Genomic DNA, 18,003 nt, shown 5'->3' with positions numbered 1-18,003 from the left:
TTTACCAACATTGATTCGCTGTTTTTGTGTTTGATTTTAATTTATAATCCTGAATGGAAAACGCTGCATATAGCGTGGTTATAGGGATCTGTGTCTTTTTTGTGAGTGGATATTTTCCTTATTATACTACTTAGCTACCACTTAGGTTATGCTACTTACCTGCTATTCTAAACCACATCTACCTCTCTATCCTAGAAAATGCCTTCGGTAGCCTGTTTGTGTAACCCAAAACAGCCCCTCAAGACGGTTCGGGCCTGAATTTCATAAAGACCGATAGAGAATGAATACTTTTTCTCTAGGGAGAGTTTCCATTCCATCTAGCCTAAGGTTAATTTGGGAATTTTGGCAATTTTCTCGATAATCGTAATAATATATTTATGGACTATACCAGTTAATTTTTTCACAAAGCAGTTTTTCCTTCTACTGGGAGAGGCATTCTGCTTTAGTTGATTTACGGAATGCTAGACAGGACAATCGCGGTGAATTCATTTGTGTTTCTTTTAGATTCAAATCTAGATAGTATAAATATCTGTTTCCGAGCGGTGGACTTTATTGAAATTAGAAAACAGAAGAAATATAATAGATTTTAATATTGATTCAGTTGGCGAACGAAAGTCGTTGTTAAAGGACGTGGGACTGGGTTAAATAGTGTAGCCCAGAATCGTCGCGTGTACGGCTCAAAGTTAATTTAGGGTTATGTGGCTTTACGGTGGTAGTTTTAAAATCGAGCTCTTTTCAGCAGAGTACGCACAATACATGAAAAGATTAATGATAAATAAGTAGAAAATCGGAATTATTCCGGCAAGGTAACCAATCACAGTTTAATAAAATAACTGCACCGCTAACGGGGTCACTGGCCCTAGGTAAGGCTAGATTAAAGTAACATGGTCCATCAAACCAGAGGCCTGTAGCGGGATATTTGAATTAGCCTCACAAGATTTCATGAAAATTGAGACTGGATGTTTGGAACAGAGCAACAATTCATACTTTGCTAAGTGTAGTACTAGTCGAATCTTTTCCTTGCTGATGGTATCTATCCGTCTACAGGGTCTGTTGTTGAAAATCGGCTCCATTTTATTTTGTTTGAAATCTTTTATAGATGTATATAGGAATGTTGTGGCGGCTAATTTTTGTGAGAGTATTCCCACAAAATTGTAGTTAAATATTTACATAGAGGTCTACATAGAGGTATTTTTTGCTTATTAATATATAGGTGAGCTGAGTAAAATTGGCATTCGTATTCCTACACCTAAAACGAATATGTCGGCATAAAGATGGCAAAAAACTATCTGTAACATGCTTTTCCCATATAGCAATGAGGGCAAAATTGCTAAAGTAATTTGGAATGAATTTCTAATACATATCAATTGGAAAGTTGAAGCGGCTGATATAGTGGCCATATTGATAATACAATTTATCCCAAATATATTTTAGATTTTATGGAGAAACGTCAGAATATCGAAACGTTCTTTTTTCTATGCAATGAACCACTTCCTTGGCGCTTTTACCCTGATGTCAATCGATGGGTCTCGACAGGCCGAGAAAACAATGTAGTACTTCTTCCTTTATACAGGATGGGTATTTTGACATGAAGAGACCCCCAAAACTGAATGTGGAGGCTGTTTTGCTTATGTAACACTGAGACAAACATGGAGATCTATGTAAACGATCTTCCTTTTTATTACTAATTAAAAAGTCTGCCTAAGCTTGCATGAAATATCTTCCCTATGAGTTGTTCCTATACTTAAATCTTACTTCACAATGATGTTTGTTTTCGAGGCCAGTGGCCCAGTTATTTCTGTCGACGCTCCAGGAGAAATAAATAAAGCCGTCTCGACCAATTCAGTCCTTGGGTAAAAATAAAGAGAAATTAAAAAGGACAATGTCAACTAACCGCTACCGGTACAGAGTAGCAATGCGCTTGTATCAAAAAATCCATACCTATGGACACCCTTTGAAATGCACTAACATACGATTAAACGAAGTTTATGTCAAAAACCCCTAGCTTTATTGGACATCGGCAAATTTAACATTGTTGAATCACACTGCGCGAAAATGCTGTGCTTAAACAAGATTTTATGACGCAATGTGTCGACTTCATCTGTTAGCCAGTATTATTCCGAAAACCTGATTAACTATAATAAAGTAAAATTTGCATTGAACGATGCTCCGAAAATATGGAAGCGTTCTTGCCGCGAACGCTCGCAAAGGATGAGTCACCCTGGTAGATCCGTATTTGATTTCAAGAAGACAGCGTTTGCCCTCATGGCTAGACGCCGAAAAACTTGAATGTGCCCACAAAGTAATTCCAGTGGCAACCGGAAACGACGCCGAGAACCATGCCTTCAATCTTGGTGAAATCATTGAGTGCGCAGTACGGTCACCTCGTCCGAACACACAAATCATCGTTTGACGGTACTTGTCACTTGGCTTGAAAAACGTAAAACTTTTCAAAATAAACCGAACGCTAGTTTCCTAGGTGCAGCTTGACGGTACTTGTCACTTGGCTTGAAAAACGTAAAACTTTTCAAAATAAACCGAACGCTAGTTTCCTAGGTGCAGCCTTCGAGGCAATATGTCCAATTTACTCTACAAGGTACAAGGGTAACGTGAATAGAAAGGAGCGCTCAACAACTATGGCATGTAAGACTCTTCTGGTAGATGCTAATTAATGGACGGGAATTACGCATACATTCATGTATGATGTATTCATGAAGTTTAAAACAGTATTTGACTTCGTGCCTAGGTATGCGGTATTGGCGACATCCGCGAAGCTTTAGTAGGAGTGACGCGTCAAAAAAATAAAACCACGATCAGCGACAGAGGTTCTAAAGTGCCACCGTTACTTCAAATCTCCGCATTGATACAGGAAGATCTATCAAGAAAGAGGACCACGATCGGCGATGGAGTTTCTAAATTGTCACCGTTACTTCAAATCTCCGCATTGATACAGGAAAATCTATAACCGTTTCTTCTCTCTCTGTTGAGGGACCTGCTCGAGAAGATTCAAAAAACTAAAAACATTGTGAAAATGTTTCTCTACAGGAGACGACCCAGTTGAACACGGCAATAGTAAATTTCAGATACAGCAAGTCCTTGCTAGGTTGCAAATAGACGTTACGGAACTCGACTTAGTGGTTCTCGGAAGCTAAGCTGGAAGTCTGAACGGAGGGGCAGACTGGCAGAAGATACGCTACTACTGGCGGGCACGCCCTTATGCGATCATACACTAGAGATATGGGGTACGTCCCTATGCGATCCCTCGCATAAGCCTTAGATATCACGGCGCACGATCCCCTCAGGTAGACTCTCTAGGAAGCCTTGCACGGTTACCATGTTCTAAGATCAATGTGACGCATTTTGTACCATCGCGTGCCAAACCTTGTACAAATATAATTCTACTTGTTTCACCGTACGTATCTCGCTGATGCAAAGAAAAGATGAATAAGACTCGTATGTATAATTCTTCGAACATTTTACAAAATGTTATTCGTTTAGTCAAGTAATGAAAGGCGCCAACGTGGCAGCTTATCTGAACTTACAACTTGCAACCAAAGGAAAATCCGCTGACCATCCGTATGAAGAATATAGACCCCAGAGCTGTGTAACGGCAAACAAAAAAATGTATCTATTTTAGTTTTGCTTGTGTCTCATTATTATCAGTTTTATCTTGTTGTTCATTGTCACATTCAAGCGCCGCATCATGGTCATGCTTTCGGTCTTATAGAACGCATCCTACTACGCCAACGTCAATTTCCTATTACAAACGTTCTTTGTTGGATCGTTGTCAATGATACATTGTCCTAGCATAAAAAGGCTTCCGAAAACGTAAGGTATTCTTTAAATAAAACAATGAAACTGTAATACTAGCAACTTTCAGAATTAAATCTTGGGAAAAAAACTTGAAACTCACTTATTCGTAAGTCTACACACAGACAACTGCGTTAATTCATACATGTACGGCCTTGACAGGGGGCAAAAACCCGATGCTCGGTAACGTTGCTTCTGTACCAACAGCAAAAAAATCAGATCAGATCGGAGAGTCAAGATGTCTATTTGCGAAACCGTTGCTCTTGTCCGGGCTAATGTGACGTTTGATGAAACCAGAATTAGGCTCTCTCCACACAGAGTGGTAGCAATCAGAGTAGCTCCATCGTACTGAACGATCTCCGCGAAAGTCAGCCTTGGTGTTCGATAAATTTCGTCCTGGAGCCTACTGGTTAAAGAAAGAGCCGAGCGTCACTACAGGATAAGCAGGATCTAACAACAGCATGAAAGACCACGCTGCGACAATGGAAATACCAATGGAAACGGGCCGCATATCGAGATCGAGCAAAGACATAGGTACGCACCCTTACTCCTATCATCTCCACCACGTCCATACGAGAGATTCACGTGTCACACGACTCTAATCGGCTACTGCGCGTTTTAGGTATGTGCTACATCACCTGTTTTGCTGTCAGGAACGTTTTAATATACTTGTATAGTGATGAAAAAACAGATCACTATAACAATAATGACCACCAACTAAGCTGTTTGTTTAACCTTAATTAATTCAATTAAAAATGAATTAACCTAATCTTTGAACACAATTAACCAACATACGTCAAACGCATCTATACTTGCGATACAAGTTGAACATACTCGTCCACGCAATTGAGTTTTCGCACTGATGATTTATCAGTGCGGGCGATGCCTTGTCTTCTGACCAGAGATTGCGTGGTAACGAGTTTGCCACTAAACCTAAGGAACTGGTGGTCTAGGTGAATCCAGGCGTAGACACGCTTGATGCTGGAATCTAGCTGTCTCAAGTAACGCCTAAGGTTACAGCTGAGGTTCCGAGTGTAAAACGAAGGAAGCGTTTTCTGGTATTTGTATATGTTGATGCCGCGTTGTTCAAAAGAAGACACTAAAAAATGAGAAAAAAATAATCGCCGTCGACTTGCATTTAACCAAATTGATAGTCACGCTTAATGAAGCCAAACAAACAATTTTCTTTAAAAAAAAAAAGCATTTCGCCAATTATGTTCTGCGTAGATTCCTAATTCTAGCGACCTAGAAAACATCAGGCCAATCCAACCGCAAAGGGTCACGTTAAGTGAAAGAAGTCGACGATCCTATACTTACAACAGCTAGAAAGTTGATAAATGGCGACAACTGGCATATGGCAGCATGAAACTTACAGAGTGTAATGACCAAAAAAGTCACAAGAAACATGCTTAAATCCGAAAAACTACAATGCGAAAGACGATGAACCCTAAGGTAGAAGCGGCGTTAGGGAAACTTTGCTAACTTTATCCCTTTTCTTTTTAAAATCTCGGTTGGTGGGTAGTCGTTTTGCTCTACGCGACCTTCAGCAAACGAAAATCATTGTCAAAATAGGCAGGGCTCAAACGAACATACAGAATGTGAGGCAATGACTCTAGATGTGAAGCTTACCAGTACATACTACGTACTTTCAAGAATAAAGTGTGGAAAAACACTTTTCTTCCATGTCCGACGCGGAAAGGGGCACGTCAGAGCTGGCTCATTAAACATCTGCCAGTGGAATGATGAAATGTACAGTCGTGTCCAATAAGGCGTTGGAAAAGGGTTTAACTTTTCCTGAAGAAGATGCGAGGAAAAGAGGGAGATAGAAATACACAATGGGCTTAGCACAAAGAAAACAAATAAGGAGGAGAATACTTACGCTTTCTTGAGGTAAACCGCTAAGCCACACAAATTAACGTAAACACCTCTGTTGAAACTATATTACGATATAAGCGAGTAGTTCTAATGCGTATGCCGATGTAAAAGGATAAATTAGTTAATGGCGAAACAAGACCGGAACAGAGCCCGCAGGACCGTCTGGTGTTATATTAAAATGAACGCTATCAATCGACATAGTTAGTGATATACACTATTACTCAGACGGCAAACTCGAGCGCATTTATGTTCCCTACTTTTTGTATGGATATCTGCATAACGCCTGTGTCCGTCGAGTACGATACGTGCGTCAAGCTAAAGAAGCTTTTCGGTGCTTCTAATCTACCGACTCAACAAACCGGATCTAGAAGTCATTTTTTATGTCCTATGTACACTAAAAACGTACATTAGCGTTCGACAGTCTTGATGCCTAAAAGCTGGCAAAATCATTATCTGTTCAGGCATACTGACTTGCCATATTATTATATGATATTATTGGCCATTGGACACATTAAGCAACAGTAGCTTTCCTCCGCTCTCGGAAAAAACGAATATTTGACAAGGCTCGTGACTGCATTTTAAATTCACAAATTTTTCGCTTGTTGACGGTTTTCTCGTCGTAAGGGGCCTCGTCAATTTCTTAATCCTGTCCGTCTGGATGGTTTCCAGGGTGATCTTCATTACGATCCGCAGTTGAATAATGATGTTTGTATGAGATAGTGATACGATCATCTAGTCGCCCTTCGTAAGTCGTAAGTGGCAATAGGTTAACATCACGATTCAAGCGAATTGTATATCCCGTCAGCTGGACAATATCAGGGCACCAATTCAGATGTAGTAAAGGCAATATTATACCTGGCAGGTAGCAATACCTGATCATATCTTCCCGGCTGGTAAGTAAACACCAGGTATTTACATTCACGTTTCAAGAAATAATCATTTTGAACATTCTTACGTTAGTAAGGTCTTTTTTGCGCGGCAAGCGCGAATGACGGTGCATCTGGTATGACAGATGGCCAGACTGAGCGAAGCGTTTTCGACAATGCTTTGACGCTATTATGAAGTCTGATATGATTGATGAGGCTACGTGAGCAACCTTAGACTTCGACCGCACTCACGGGGGCGCACGCCTGTGATTTTGACAGCGCGAAAAAGCATAGTGATTTTGTTTACCTGTCTGTACACGTTACATTTCCACATGAATTTGCATAGATAGCCAATTCACGGGCAGACAGATCGGGACTGCACAATATAAACCTAATGCACGTCGTGCATCTATCCGTGCGGATACAGACGCTTCTAATGATTATTATCCATAGAACAAAAAGGGAAACCCCTCGACTTGTTTTCGATAGATGTCCGTGGTAAGCCGGTTTTTTAATGCGTAGCTCTTAACGAGGTAATTAATTACATAATATATTACGTGAACATGGTGAATAGCACAGTGGGCGACAAGAGGAGCACGTATGGTGATCCTGAAGTGTGTAAATTTACGAACAAGAGTAAAATGATTCTGGACATCGGCTGTCGTAAAGACAGAATTGACATTGGTCGCCTCAGAATCGTATTACCGAGATCGAGTCGCTCGTGGCTTCGGATATGTCCGCTTTGTCTGAAACGGCGCTCGCAGTAGCGGTACCCATAGAGTCATGAGACACTCAGTGTCCCGTTTATGAACCGCTTGTGAGGTAGCTGAAGTTCATAGGACCGCTGGCATTTGAACAGCTTTTGAAGTAACGGATTATAAACAGTTTACAAGGTTGCGTCGATAGTTGTTCCGCGAATATACTCTTAATAATAATAATGACAACTTTCATTATATTAGGTTATTAATAGCTAGAGATAAAATTGTATATTGTTGAAAATCTTTTTTTCGGATGCCCCATCAGGGGTCGTTCAGAATATCTTGTGAATTTGATTTTATGCGATTGCAGAGAAAAATCCAGTTTATATATTGCTTATAAAAATCGTTATGTTTACATAGCCAAGACGATTTTGTTGATTTATGCTATAGTGTTTAATAGTGTTAATATCGGAATACACAATATTAATGCCTGGGTGGTTTAATGCCTTTTGTTTCGAGTGGTCAATAAAGCGCCAAGTGTCACGATAATGCTAGTTCGGTGATGGGTAGCACATGTTGAAAATAAAAATGGCAATATATGAGCAACAACAATCAATACATGGAAAAATACTAACTTGCGAGGGAAAATACGCTTTTTGCACGTAATACAACGCTAACGTGTCCTGGTTAGAATGAAAACGTTACTGAAATAGCACCAATAGAAACCAGCGGCAAATCACCTGTTTACTAGACTTTTATGCAACTAGAAACGCATTAGCGACCAATCTGAGTGTTGCACGTATCTGCACGGACTCGTAAGTGATCTAAAAGGCGACCATTTTGGGCAATTCTCTATGTCACACGTTACATTCATAAGCCTTACCTTGGCCAGTCATATTTATCGCGACGGCTGATGTGTTTACTTTGGCGGTATTTGACAGATAAGAGGCCTTCCTTGCTGCGACAACAGCGAACGCAGCTATATAAGCTTGGTGTCAAAAGACATAAATGATGCGGCGGAAGTGATTAAGGATACGAGCGGTGAACTGATTTATGGAACATTTAAAACGTAATAGTGGTTTTTGTTTACTCTTTCGCTTTTCAAATTTTTTTTGTTTACCAATGCAGAACTATTATACACTGTCGAAAAGCTCTGTTCTTGCTCGTAAGGCCCTTATTCCTTTCATCCCGATCACAAAACTTGAAATCTCATGTTCGAACTATAAATAGGTATGGTCAGCTCATCTTCGATGTTTGCTGTTTTTTATCGTTAGAGGTCAACAAACTGCTGAAACAACGACAACGACGAAGATGGTGTTTACGGTAAAAGTTGAAAGAACAACTCGGAGGTGGCTTGCTACGCCTCAGTATGACATTTTCAGCGCCACTTTATTGGACCCCTTCCAGTTTACGGTAAACGGCTTTGAACCAGCTTCACAACAATACAATGGTTAGATAAGCCCATATAACTTAAGCATAGAGTCTTTACTTTAAGAATATTACATTTTCTGGATTGTTTCAGGTGATTTTTGCTGGTGGCGAAAATCAGTGTCCCGAATTAACTTCTCTTGAATTTGAACTCGAAGAAGGTTTGTGTTCTGAAAAAACCCGCAAGGATTTTGCAAGAGCAAGGATATGCTGTCCGGCCTAGGTAGTGCGGCGTCCTTTAGGTCTGTATTTTAAGCAGGATTGACTGTATATCATCCACCTACTCGTTAGGCTCACCTGCACAGCTAAATGATCCAGTGTAATTTATTTTTTTGCCTGAAGACGAGAATGGACAGATAACGAGTTTTTTAGAGACACTTTGATCAAATGCTTTCCGTACTCAATAAGCCGGTTGACGACGGGATCTTCTGCCCTCGCCTGCGCTCCATGACAGGTATTTTTGTATAAGTCGCCGCAAGTTAGTTGTCCTTTCGATGATAGCCATTTATTAGGTGCGCTACTATCGTTTCGAGGAACTTGTGTTGACCAAGGCAACCCATTAGCCTGCGGTAGGCTGGCACTATACATAGAACGGGTGGCTTCTAGAAATATTTTTTAAATAGTAGCAAAGGACAGAAGTGGTCCATCGGTGATTCCACAGGTTTCTGTTGGTTAGGTCAGGTCAGGTCAGATCAGGTCAGGTTTTAATCTTTGATCATAGCCAATATTCCCGATTACTGCTCTCGTCGTGCTTGTAGAAATTAATATGTTAAATCGAAAGTCTCCGAAATTATGTCTTTGGTTATCTAGGCTCTTTTCAATATTTCAGCCTATGCAGTCCTGACAGACAGTAGTATCAGCAGAGTATAGTATAGTATAGCATAGCATAGCATAGTATAGTATAGTATGGTATAGTTATAAAACGCTAGAAGCTTTTGGGATGTATAAAATCGGCTTAATGGAACATACGAGGCATTAATCAATATTTGGATTTTAGGTGATAGACAGAGCTAAATCAACGGCATCACAAACCTCGCAATGCATTAATAGACGCTACGTTTTTCAAGAAACTCCATTGGGGGAGGCGACAAGCTTGTACATAAAGTAAATAAAATTGTAAAATAAGAAAAAAGAACACATTTACCCATTCCTTTCGCAAGATGAGCGATGTGTTCAAGGTAGAGGGCTGTCCTTGTTCAGGCATATGTGTCTCAGTAATCAAAAATATGGTTACAGGAAAGATTCACATACAGGGTATAAATCGTGTATTTTCGCACGAAGTAAAAAGGAAAAGCGCTGTACCGAGCTTCACAAATAAATAGTGGATTCTAGGTTTTTCAGCACGCGATCGTCTACCATTAGAGACATCTGAACAAAAAGCACGAAGTTAAAGTCCTACGCTAGAAATAATTAAAAAAAAAATCATAGCATAATGAATTTAAATACACTTATGATATATGCGGACAGAGGCACGATTTATGCTAAGTAATCCATAACAAAAGAATTAATTTATTAGATGGACGTTTCGGGTCCAAACGTAAAGAACTGAATTCTGATACCGAGGTACTGCCTAATCTACGCATGTCAAACGGAACAGCCACACGCTGAAGATGTGCATTGTTCGCATGAAACAGCAACAAATGGCGGCAAAACTTCAGCTTTGAATTTGCGGGTCTGTAAAATAACGTTAAAACACGATGTAGCAAAAGGGCGACGTTCGGACAAGGACAGTAAGATGATAGATTGTATTACGATACATTGTTGGGTCCGCAGACGATTTCTCTGCAAGCAGTGATGTTCAAGACCGATCCATCTGCTCGTCCATCTCGGTCAAGCCCCCAATTCCGTCATCAATCTGTATCGAGGAAATGGCAGGACGTTCGAGTTCAATATCTCGTACGTACATATCTTAGCTCGCCCAACATTTAGCTTTGCCTAAATGTTTTTATCGGAGTATGCCCGTCAGAAAGGTACATTTGTGAAATTAATTAACAAAGTAATAATCTAACGTGATTAGGGTTACAAGTTTCGTGGATGGACCCGGAAGCCCATTATTTTTGTTTTAAAGGAAAACTTTGTAGAAGATCTTCAAAAAAGTCTGAGCGAATCTGACGTACCTCGGAGAACTGGTATGGACAGATACGTCATAGCGTTGTCACAAAACAGAAAAGAATTAACCGTCCACTATATGAGACTCTCGGTCCGTATGGCCGGCGGTGATGAAGCACAAGCAAAAACGCAAACTTAGGACGAATGTGCCTTTTTTATAGGGCCCTTAGTTGCATTCTCTTGCCGTAAACCATCGACTCAAAGAATGACGCAAAAGATCTGAGTTAGTAAGTATGATTGGAGTCGCGACGAAAATATTACCAATCTACAGTTTTTGTCGCTCAAACTCATTTTGCAAAACGTAATATAACTTTGGCTTATGCTGCCCAATGTTGCCCACTGGAAAGGCCAGTATCCGAATCAAGGCTGTATATCTATTTTAGGTAACCAATCTTTTTCATGTATTGGTTTATATTAATTCATCTGTGTGAAGTGTGCAAAAATAAAGACGGCTTATCCTGCAACTCACTGAAAAGTTTCCATTATTAAATTGCGCTGGGGCAAATAAGTTCTCTACTACACTGGTTTACCTATTTTGGACCATGATTTGAACGAAATCTTATTTTGCAGTTAGCGAGATTTAACCTTATGCTCGAGCAGTTACCACCAGAAGAATCATTCAATTAATATGTATTGAATCTGCGATTATATTTCTAATATCGAAAATAGACCTCACCAGATCGACTATTTGCTACAGCCGACGCCTACCTTCAGTGGTCTTCGGTAATCTACAGTGATGTATCCAAAGTGCACATAATTTTTTGCGAGGAAGTTATACTTGATCGTTTTTAAGCTAAGCTAAGCTAAGCTAAGCTCAGCTCTTCTTGTTGCCGTCTGAGATTAGGTCGCTATTGTTTTGAAAACAACAATCAGCAGTACCGTTCCTATTGTTTGTTATCAATAATCGAGGCTGAAACAAACTTTGATGATACGAAATTTGCAGTTGTTGTTCTATCTTCATACCCCATCTGGTAAGTTAATATAGACAGCAGTAAAAACCTAACGATTGAATGAGGATTGCGCTATATACATTCAATAAATGTCTAAATATTCACATGAATACCATCGAAGTTAGATCGTCATCATAACATAGTTAATAACGAGTGATGCAAGCCGCTCGTAAGCGTCAACTTCACTCGACTATTCGATCTCCTTTCATTAGCGAAGTGTTCGAGTGAGGTCTCCGAATGAAAAAATAGTTTGTCGAATCTTCGCTTCGTTTGTTAGGTAATAGTATTTCGAGTAACAGTCTTGAATTAATCCCATTATTTTCTTAGAAGACAGGTGTTAACAGAAGTAAGAAGAAAAATGCAATCTACTCTTCTATTGCTTCGTAAGAACATGCCTAGATGGTACTGGTGGATGATTCATTACGTCTTTTCATCGATGTACACAGCGTTCCTGCTTATATTCCGCTATCAAGAGCTGCCACGCACCGTTGGTGAAATTCGGTATCAACAATGGGATATTTTGAATTGCAAGCAAGTAAGATAGGCTACAGGTCGCATAGAAATTGTTCGTTTAAATTAAAGTTCTAACGCATTTAGTGTGGATCGTAATAATGCATAGTTGTTACAGTGACTCCATTGCCTAGTGCTGAAAATGATATCATCGCCAACTAACAGTGAACGTCATAAGTCCAATCGGACCTAGTTTCAACAAAAGTACTTATTCTATTGGGTCTATAACACTGCAGACCTACAATTATTTAGGGTACAATCTAAATGTGCTTTGCAAAAACCCCACATACTTATAGCGTCAATGAAGGCATAGAGAAATTGAAGTACGAAACATCCGTTTTAGTGCATTTCCGGAGTAACTATAATTGAGTTGATACGGGGTGTTGCCACGCTGCCCTAAATGCTTTTATTTAAGATTATTATCAGACATTAATCATGAGGGAATTGAAGTTCGAGGTAGGAAGAACAAGGAATTAAAAGGGATATTATTAGGCTTAAGCTGTTTGTATGATAGGTTTGTTGAAGAAGCCCCAAATAGCTTTAGGTAGACCCACTCCGGTTAGACTTCTAATATGGGCAAGTCCTTAATGCCAGCTTTGAAAATAGGCGATTCCGAGAACTTGGTCACATATCTTTCCGGTTACTATAATAACTGATGCTAATCTAAAAAATTAGCGGTATAGGGCAGTGGTTACCAGCGAAAAGAGATAAAACGGTTCCATAAAAAAGTATTGATCGCTACCGTTAGAATATGAGCGCGGACAAACAGCTACTTCTGAAACGTTTTTGAGCAAGGGACAGCGTCCCAGGGCGAAAAGTCTGTTCAGTGGGGCCGCTTTACTATGTCTTCCAAATAACGGTAATAGTAACAGTGTAGGTGTTCTCAGATCGTTCTGCATACAGCACAAACCGGTGGCTAGCGGCTTCAATGCATGGCATTAGCGTAGTCTTTTTTCTCTGTTCAAGGCGAATTCTCAGTGCTCTACTTTTAATGCCGAATTCTTCGAAATGCCGAAAGAAATATGTCGTAGAGAACCAGTAACATCATTTACGCATTAAATGGGTTTTCAGACGCTGACCAGTGAGTACATGCCCCGCTTTAAAATAGTGGACGCCGATAACACAATGGGACCCCTTGATGAGTTCTTCGACTTTGAAAGAGTTGTTAAGCACAAACACGACTTTAACGATTTCATGGGTCTCTCTCAACTTGGTGTGCATGCTCTTAACAGAACGACATCGAATTACCAATACAACGAGTTACTTGCTATTTCCGGTAGTGTTCATCCATTGAAGTTTTCACCGCTTCGGCTCGAGCCAAAGTAAGTAACTTGCGGTTCGTCAACTTCGTACCGTTTGTCTCAGTCTTTGTATTTGTTATTGTGCATTTGACATCGTATGTACTGTCACAGTTTAGCCTTTACTGTAACCGGCACCTCAAAAGTCCGTTCAGCGTCAGAGAGGCTAAACAGGACCCGATTATAGAAAGCATTGCGTTACGACAGACGCTTACGATGACTAGACACTCACAACGCGTCTTCTCTGTATCGACGCGCGAGATACATGTTTGTACATTGGTGGATTCGAACCTGTGACCATCTAGACTTGGCACCGAAATACTACGGTGATGCATAGCTGAACCAGTATCAGGCGCCCGGTGGTGCGTCGTTTGGCGTTAGTTTCAGTTCCTGTTTCTCGTATAGCGCCGTAACCATCTAAAGCTAGCCATTTTACACTACTGAAGGGGTGCGCTACTGCGCCTCGAAAGCGATAAACACACTTCTATACCTGTTACTTGCTTTTTGCGAAAATGTATTCCATATCACTGCCGTGTGTACGCCTGACTTACGGAGTTAAGCGCATCGTAATTAGCCTTCTTTTTGTTATTTTGTTTCAGGTCATTCCTGCTCTTCGATCCTCAGGAGAGCTTTATTACCCAACACGAATTTCTTCGAAATGGATTTTTGTGTGTCGTGGGCAGGATGGTTGCGTACCAAAATCAGCTTCTAAATAAAATCAACATCACGATTACACCGATGCCGTTTGCTAACGATACGTTTGACAGCTTTTTTAAGGAAGTGCAAATAAGCCGAACATTGTCTCATCTTATACGACATGCACACCCTGTCGAACACTCACATTACTTTTTATTATCATAAAATCAACAAATTAAGTAAAATTAGGTAAAAGTTTTTTTACCGGTTCTTCATTGCTCACTGTCAATTATACTTGTATTGATATAGCGTCACATATGTTGCAGCATGCGCGGAGGTGATACTAAATTGTAGTGAGGGTCATTTGACCTTCATTCAGATCTTTATTTCCTCTATTGTAACTTCGTTGTAACGACTTGGTTTACTTTTTATTAAAACGAACGTTTTATAATACTTCGAGTCGAACTTAATGTGTGTTTTAGCCCGTACGGCTTGAGGACTCGAGTGGGTTAAACGAACATATGGTAATGTGCTATTCACCGAGAAAAATATTGGATCTCGGGGAAAGCTGAAGGGCTCGTAGGGGGTGGAAAGACGACAAACATTTATCGTAATTTCGCTTCATAAAAAATACATTTACTCTGTTAGTTCAATATGTTCATTAGCATGGAGCCACTTACAGTCTTCAGTTCCAAAGGAAAGGACCCACTGTACAGGCGTACCTAACTAATAATCTCAAGTTTGTTTTTCGCGTATAATGCTTTTCCTGCTGCAGGCGGAAATTTGGTGCATCCCGCTTGCAATAACAGCGCTCTTCCTTTCAATATTGTTATCACTCACTACGGCGCTAAATAACGATGAACGAAATCGTGTATATATTATGCTTCAAGTGGTGGATTATAACCGGTTAGCAAACACGATGACGCACCTCGCCGTACACACCGTTCAGGTAATGCAGTCTGTTTTCTATTTTCTAAAATTATTTATTATTATTACTATTATATTTTTATATAATGTATTATTATTCGAAAATTTTTTATTTTCGAAGGCTTTTTTAGCCTATGAGTCTTAAGCTCAATGGAAGCACGTGTCCCTCCTGGGACTGGAATTAACAGCTTTGGGCTTCAAGAAAATAAGCAGTCTGAGCCACGATTAGAAACTAGCATAAATATAATATATCGCAACTTGCGCGTATGGCGTTTACGGACGTTTAACGCAGTTGGATCCTTGAGGGGTTCGTACATGAGCCCCTTCAATTTCTGTTTAGGTTCTGTGTACTTCCCTATACCATGCTAAAGTGCTCTCGTTCTCTTCGGTAAGTTCGTTGTATACTCACTGAGCCGTGAACGCGCCGACACTTCGAGTTTGGGCTTGAAAGAATGTGTGTTCTGGGCAAAAAATAAATGTATATTCGACATCCACGCTATTTCGTTCTTTTGCATTTTGCACCCATCAGCTCTTCGGAAAAATTGGACCGAAGAATTGCCAGTTCCCGAATTATTGTAAAATTCAATTAGTAACTGAACATAGGTCACAGTACCTCATTGGCTCGAGATCTTCAACGTTAGATCTAGCGGGTTCTTAGGGTCCCGTAGAAGCAGTAAAATAATTCAATGAAATTGATATTATAAGTCCGACTAAGTATATGTTTATTGGTTAGTAAATTCAAGGAACGTTAATGGACCGAGGCAGAGCCTTCAAGTAGACGGCTCAAAACGTGCTATAACTGTCTCAAATACTAAGAAACTTAATAAAACCACTAAGACTATTCTTTTACTTTCACGGTACGGAGGATTCGGTTAGACTAAGATATAAAAGACCATCAGTTCAACCGTGTGAAACGTCTCAGCGTTACGCATTTGAAATTTAAGTTGGTTAGCTATAAGGAACTAAGTCTCTTACTGCTGTGCATTCGGTTTATATTTGAGCGAAAATAGAGCTACTTGGGTACTTCTGGTAGTCCAGTATCCTTAATCTGGATTCGTAGGGTCTATGATTCGAAAAGGGGACGGCAAAAGTAAAAAAGAAGTATCCTTCCACGCAAGTACGAAAGAAACCTATGTCATTTGGCCTACAGCGAAGTGTTAACCTGCACGAAGGGTAAAAATAACATTTTCTTAGCATAATACAAAACAGTGGACTCTGCAATATCGTGGCGAAAAATGCACCAGCCCAGATTAAATCGCCGCTTCAATTGAAGATTGCACTCTTTTACTATCTTGCTACGGATTATTAAAAGTTTGGGAAAACTTCTTTACCTAGCTCATCATTAAATATTTTTTTTCAAATTACTCTTTTGAATCTTTTGAGATAACGAGGATACTCTAAAGTTACAACGGGGTAAGTAATTATGATAGTAGATTTGCAAATAATAGAATTATGTATGTATCAATTCGTCATGCACACACAGTATGTCAACAGATGGTGATAATTACTGAAAAGTCATAACCATCATGTTGAAGTTCATCAGAAATCCAGTGTAGGCCACATGTGATCGTTTATATATTGGTACGCTAACCTTCTCGTTTTTTTCTTTGCTCTCAGATATGGATTTTTGTAACTCTTATGTGTCTGGGAATGTTGCTTGGGGCGAGCGTGGTACATACGATGTCGGACTACCCACCTAGGTTCTATGAGCGCATCTTTTTCTTATGGTGTATGGCCGGTATCTACGGGACCGCCTTGGCCGCTTTATGCACCTTCTTCACGGTAGCGTTCTGTACGTGTTATTCAAGTTTCTTTTTCAATGCACGTAATGGCCGAAATATAATGCCAGGGGCTTGTCAGTTATATGTTAACAAATGGATGCACTTACCTTTTTATTTCTGACCAGATCCTAGAGGCGGTTCTTGGATTGCAGTTGCTCTGGCGGTGATGCCTCTCTGGGCCGCAGTCATTGGCGAAAGAACATTTGGATGCTACCGCTTTTGGTACTGGTTCTTCCCCTTGTTGAACCCATTTCTGGCGTTCCATATGTGTTTAGTCGACCCACAAGCAACTTTTAGAGGTCAGTTGAACGATTTTTTGTGACTGCTAAAAATCACTACTGTAGAAATGTTTAAATCAGACCTGGCAATGTCAGCAGGCTACGCAATCTTCAACCTGTATCCGTGCATAGAATGTGATGTGTGGTGATTCCAAAAGGCGTCATGATAGAAAAAGAGACCGATTCAGAGCGTGACTTGATACCTCAAATAAACTTTCCTGCGAAAATATTTTTGTCGGCAGGTGAACACTCTGATCAAGACTGAATGACATTCAGCGTACCCTCAGTTTAGATGCGATAAGCACTGACACGTACAAAAATGCATATAAGTGCGTATTGATAAAAACATATATCGTGATTAAAAAAACTAATATGGTCACCCAAGATAAAATGAAAATAGAGTCGCTCTTTGACGGCTGATAGTAATGTCTTGTGATAGAATATCATGACAACGAATATACCTGATGATTCACGAGGTAGTGGAGTTTATCAAACCCTCAAGAGTGCGGGAATAAAGTTTTCTGTTGGATTATCTATTGCAGTCTGTTTTTTATCTACTTGACCCCCTTAAACAGCTATTAAGTGCATTAGTAATACAGTGCTACCCCTAGAATAGGCCATTTATGTAATTAAAACGTCATAGAACGTTTTGATCGTTTCGGTAATACCGTAAATGACGACTTGTATGTAAGCTCTAGACATTGGCCGTTCTATTTATAAAGGTTTAGGTGGTCAGACTGACTGCTACACGCGAATGGTTTTGGATACTCATCTACTGGTTGGCGAAATCGTGGAACCTGGTTTCGTCTATTTAATATTCCACTTGTTGGTCAGCAT

General features: G+C 40.0%; 2 protein-coding genes and 1 long non-coding RNA gene across 5 annotated transcripts; all 3 read left to right on the top strand.

Annotated features, from left to right (window-relative positions):
• The first annotated feature begins 8,531 nt into the window (after positions 1 to 8,531).
• LOC111263775 (uncharacterized) lies at positions 8,532 to 9,783 on the top strand. Of its 3 annotated transcripts, none has more exons than XR_002682430.2 (3): positions 8,532 to 8,662; positions 8,772 to 9,131; positions 9,675 to 9,783. It is a non-coding gene; the product is annotated as an uncharacterized LOC111263775 (long non-coding RNA). The 3 variants fall into 3 exon arrangements; XR_015312449.1 differs by having other exon boundaries at positions 8,772 to 8,838; positions 9,675 to 9,777; XR_015312448.1 differs by having other exon boundaries at positions 8,772 to 8,919; positions 9,675 to 9,771.
• Positions 9,784 to 11,420: 1,637 nt separating this feature from the next.
• Positions 11,421 to 14,986, top strand: LOC111263769 (uncharacterized). Its single transcript, XM_022839152.2, has 5 exons — positions 11,421 to 11,757; positions 12,064 to 12,271; positions 13,318 to 13,568; positions 14,144 to 14,302; positions 14,956 to 14,986. Exons 2-5 carry the CDS (start codon positions 12,095 to 12,097, stop codon positions 14,984 to 14,986), a joined length of 618 nt encoding a protein of 205 aa, XP_022694887.1. The 5' UTR covers positions 11,421 to 11,757; positions 12,064 to 12,094.
• A 94-nt stretch (positions 14,987 to 15,080) lies between these two features.
• Positions 15,081 to 17,670, top strand: LOC111263772 (uncharacterized). The gene is made up of 4 exons (XM_022839155.1): positions 15,081 to 15,129; positions 16,725 to 16,899; positions 17,014 to 17,187; positions 17,409 to 17,670. Exons 1-4 carry the CDS (start codon positions 15,100 to 15,102, stop codon positions 17,429 to 17,431), a joined length of 402 nt encoding a protein of 133 aa, XP_022694890.1. The 5' UTR covers positions 15,081 to 15,099; the 3' UTR covers positions 17,432 to 17,670.
• Positions 17,671 to 18,003: the final 333 nt, after the last annotated feature.

Source organism: Varroa jacobsoni, unplaced genomic scaffold (assembly GCF_002532875.2).
Source record: "Varroa jacobsoni isolate VJ856 unplaced genomic scaffold, vjacob_1.0 scaffold_790, whole genome shotgun sequence".
NCBI classification, from domain to species: Eukaryota; Metazoa; Arthropoda; class Arachnida; order Mesostigmata; family Varroidae; genus Varroa; species Varroa jacobsoni.
This window is presented reverse-complemented; position numbering and strand designations above follow the sequence as displayed.

Excerpts from the sequence above, each read along its gene's own strand:
- LOC111263769 (XM_022839152.2), top strand. The coding sequence starts at position 12,095 with ATGCAATCTACTCTTCTATTGCTTCGTAAGAACATGCCTAGATGGTAC. Across the intron at positions 13,569-14,143 it reads CCGCTTCGGCTCGAGCCAAA|GTCATTCCTGCTCTTCGATC; the intron begins GTAAGTAACTTG and ends ATTTTGTTTCAG. Across the intron at positions 14,303-14,955 it reads ATGCCGTTTGCTAACGATAC|GCGGAAATTTGGTGCATCCC; the intron begins GTTTGACAGCTT and ends TTCCTGCTGCAG.
- LOC111263772 (XM_022839155.1), top strand. The coding sequence starts at position 15,100 with ATGACGCACCTCGCCGTACACACCGTTCAG. Across the intron at positions 15,130-16,724 it reads TCGCCGTACACACCGTTCAG|ATATGGATTTTTGTAACTCT; the intron begins GTAATGCAGTCT and ends CTTTGCTCTCAG. Across the intron at positions 17,188-17,408 it reads CCCACAAGCAACTTTTAGAG|GTGAACACTCTGATCAAGAC; the intron begins GTCAGTTGAACG and ends TTTTGTCGGCAG.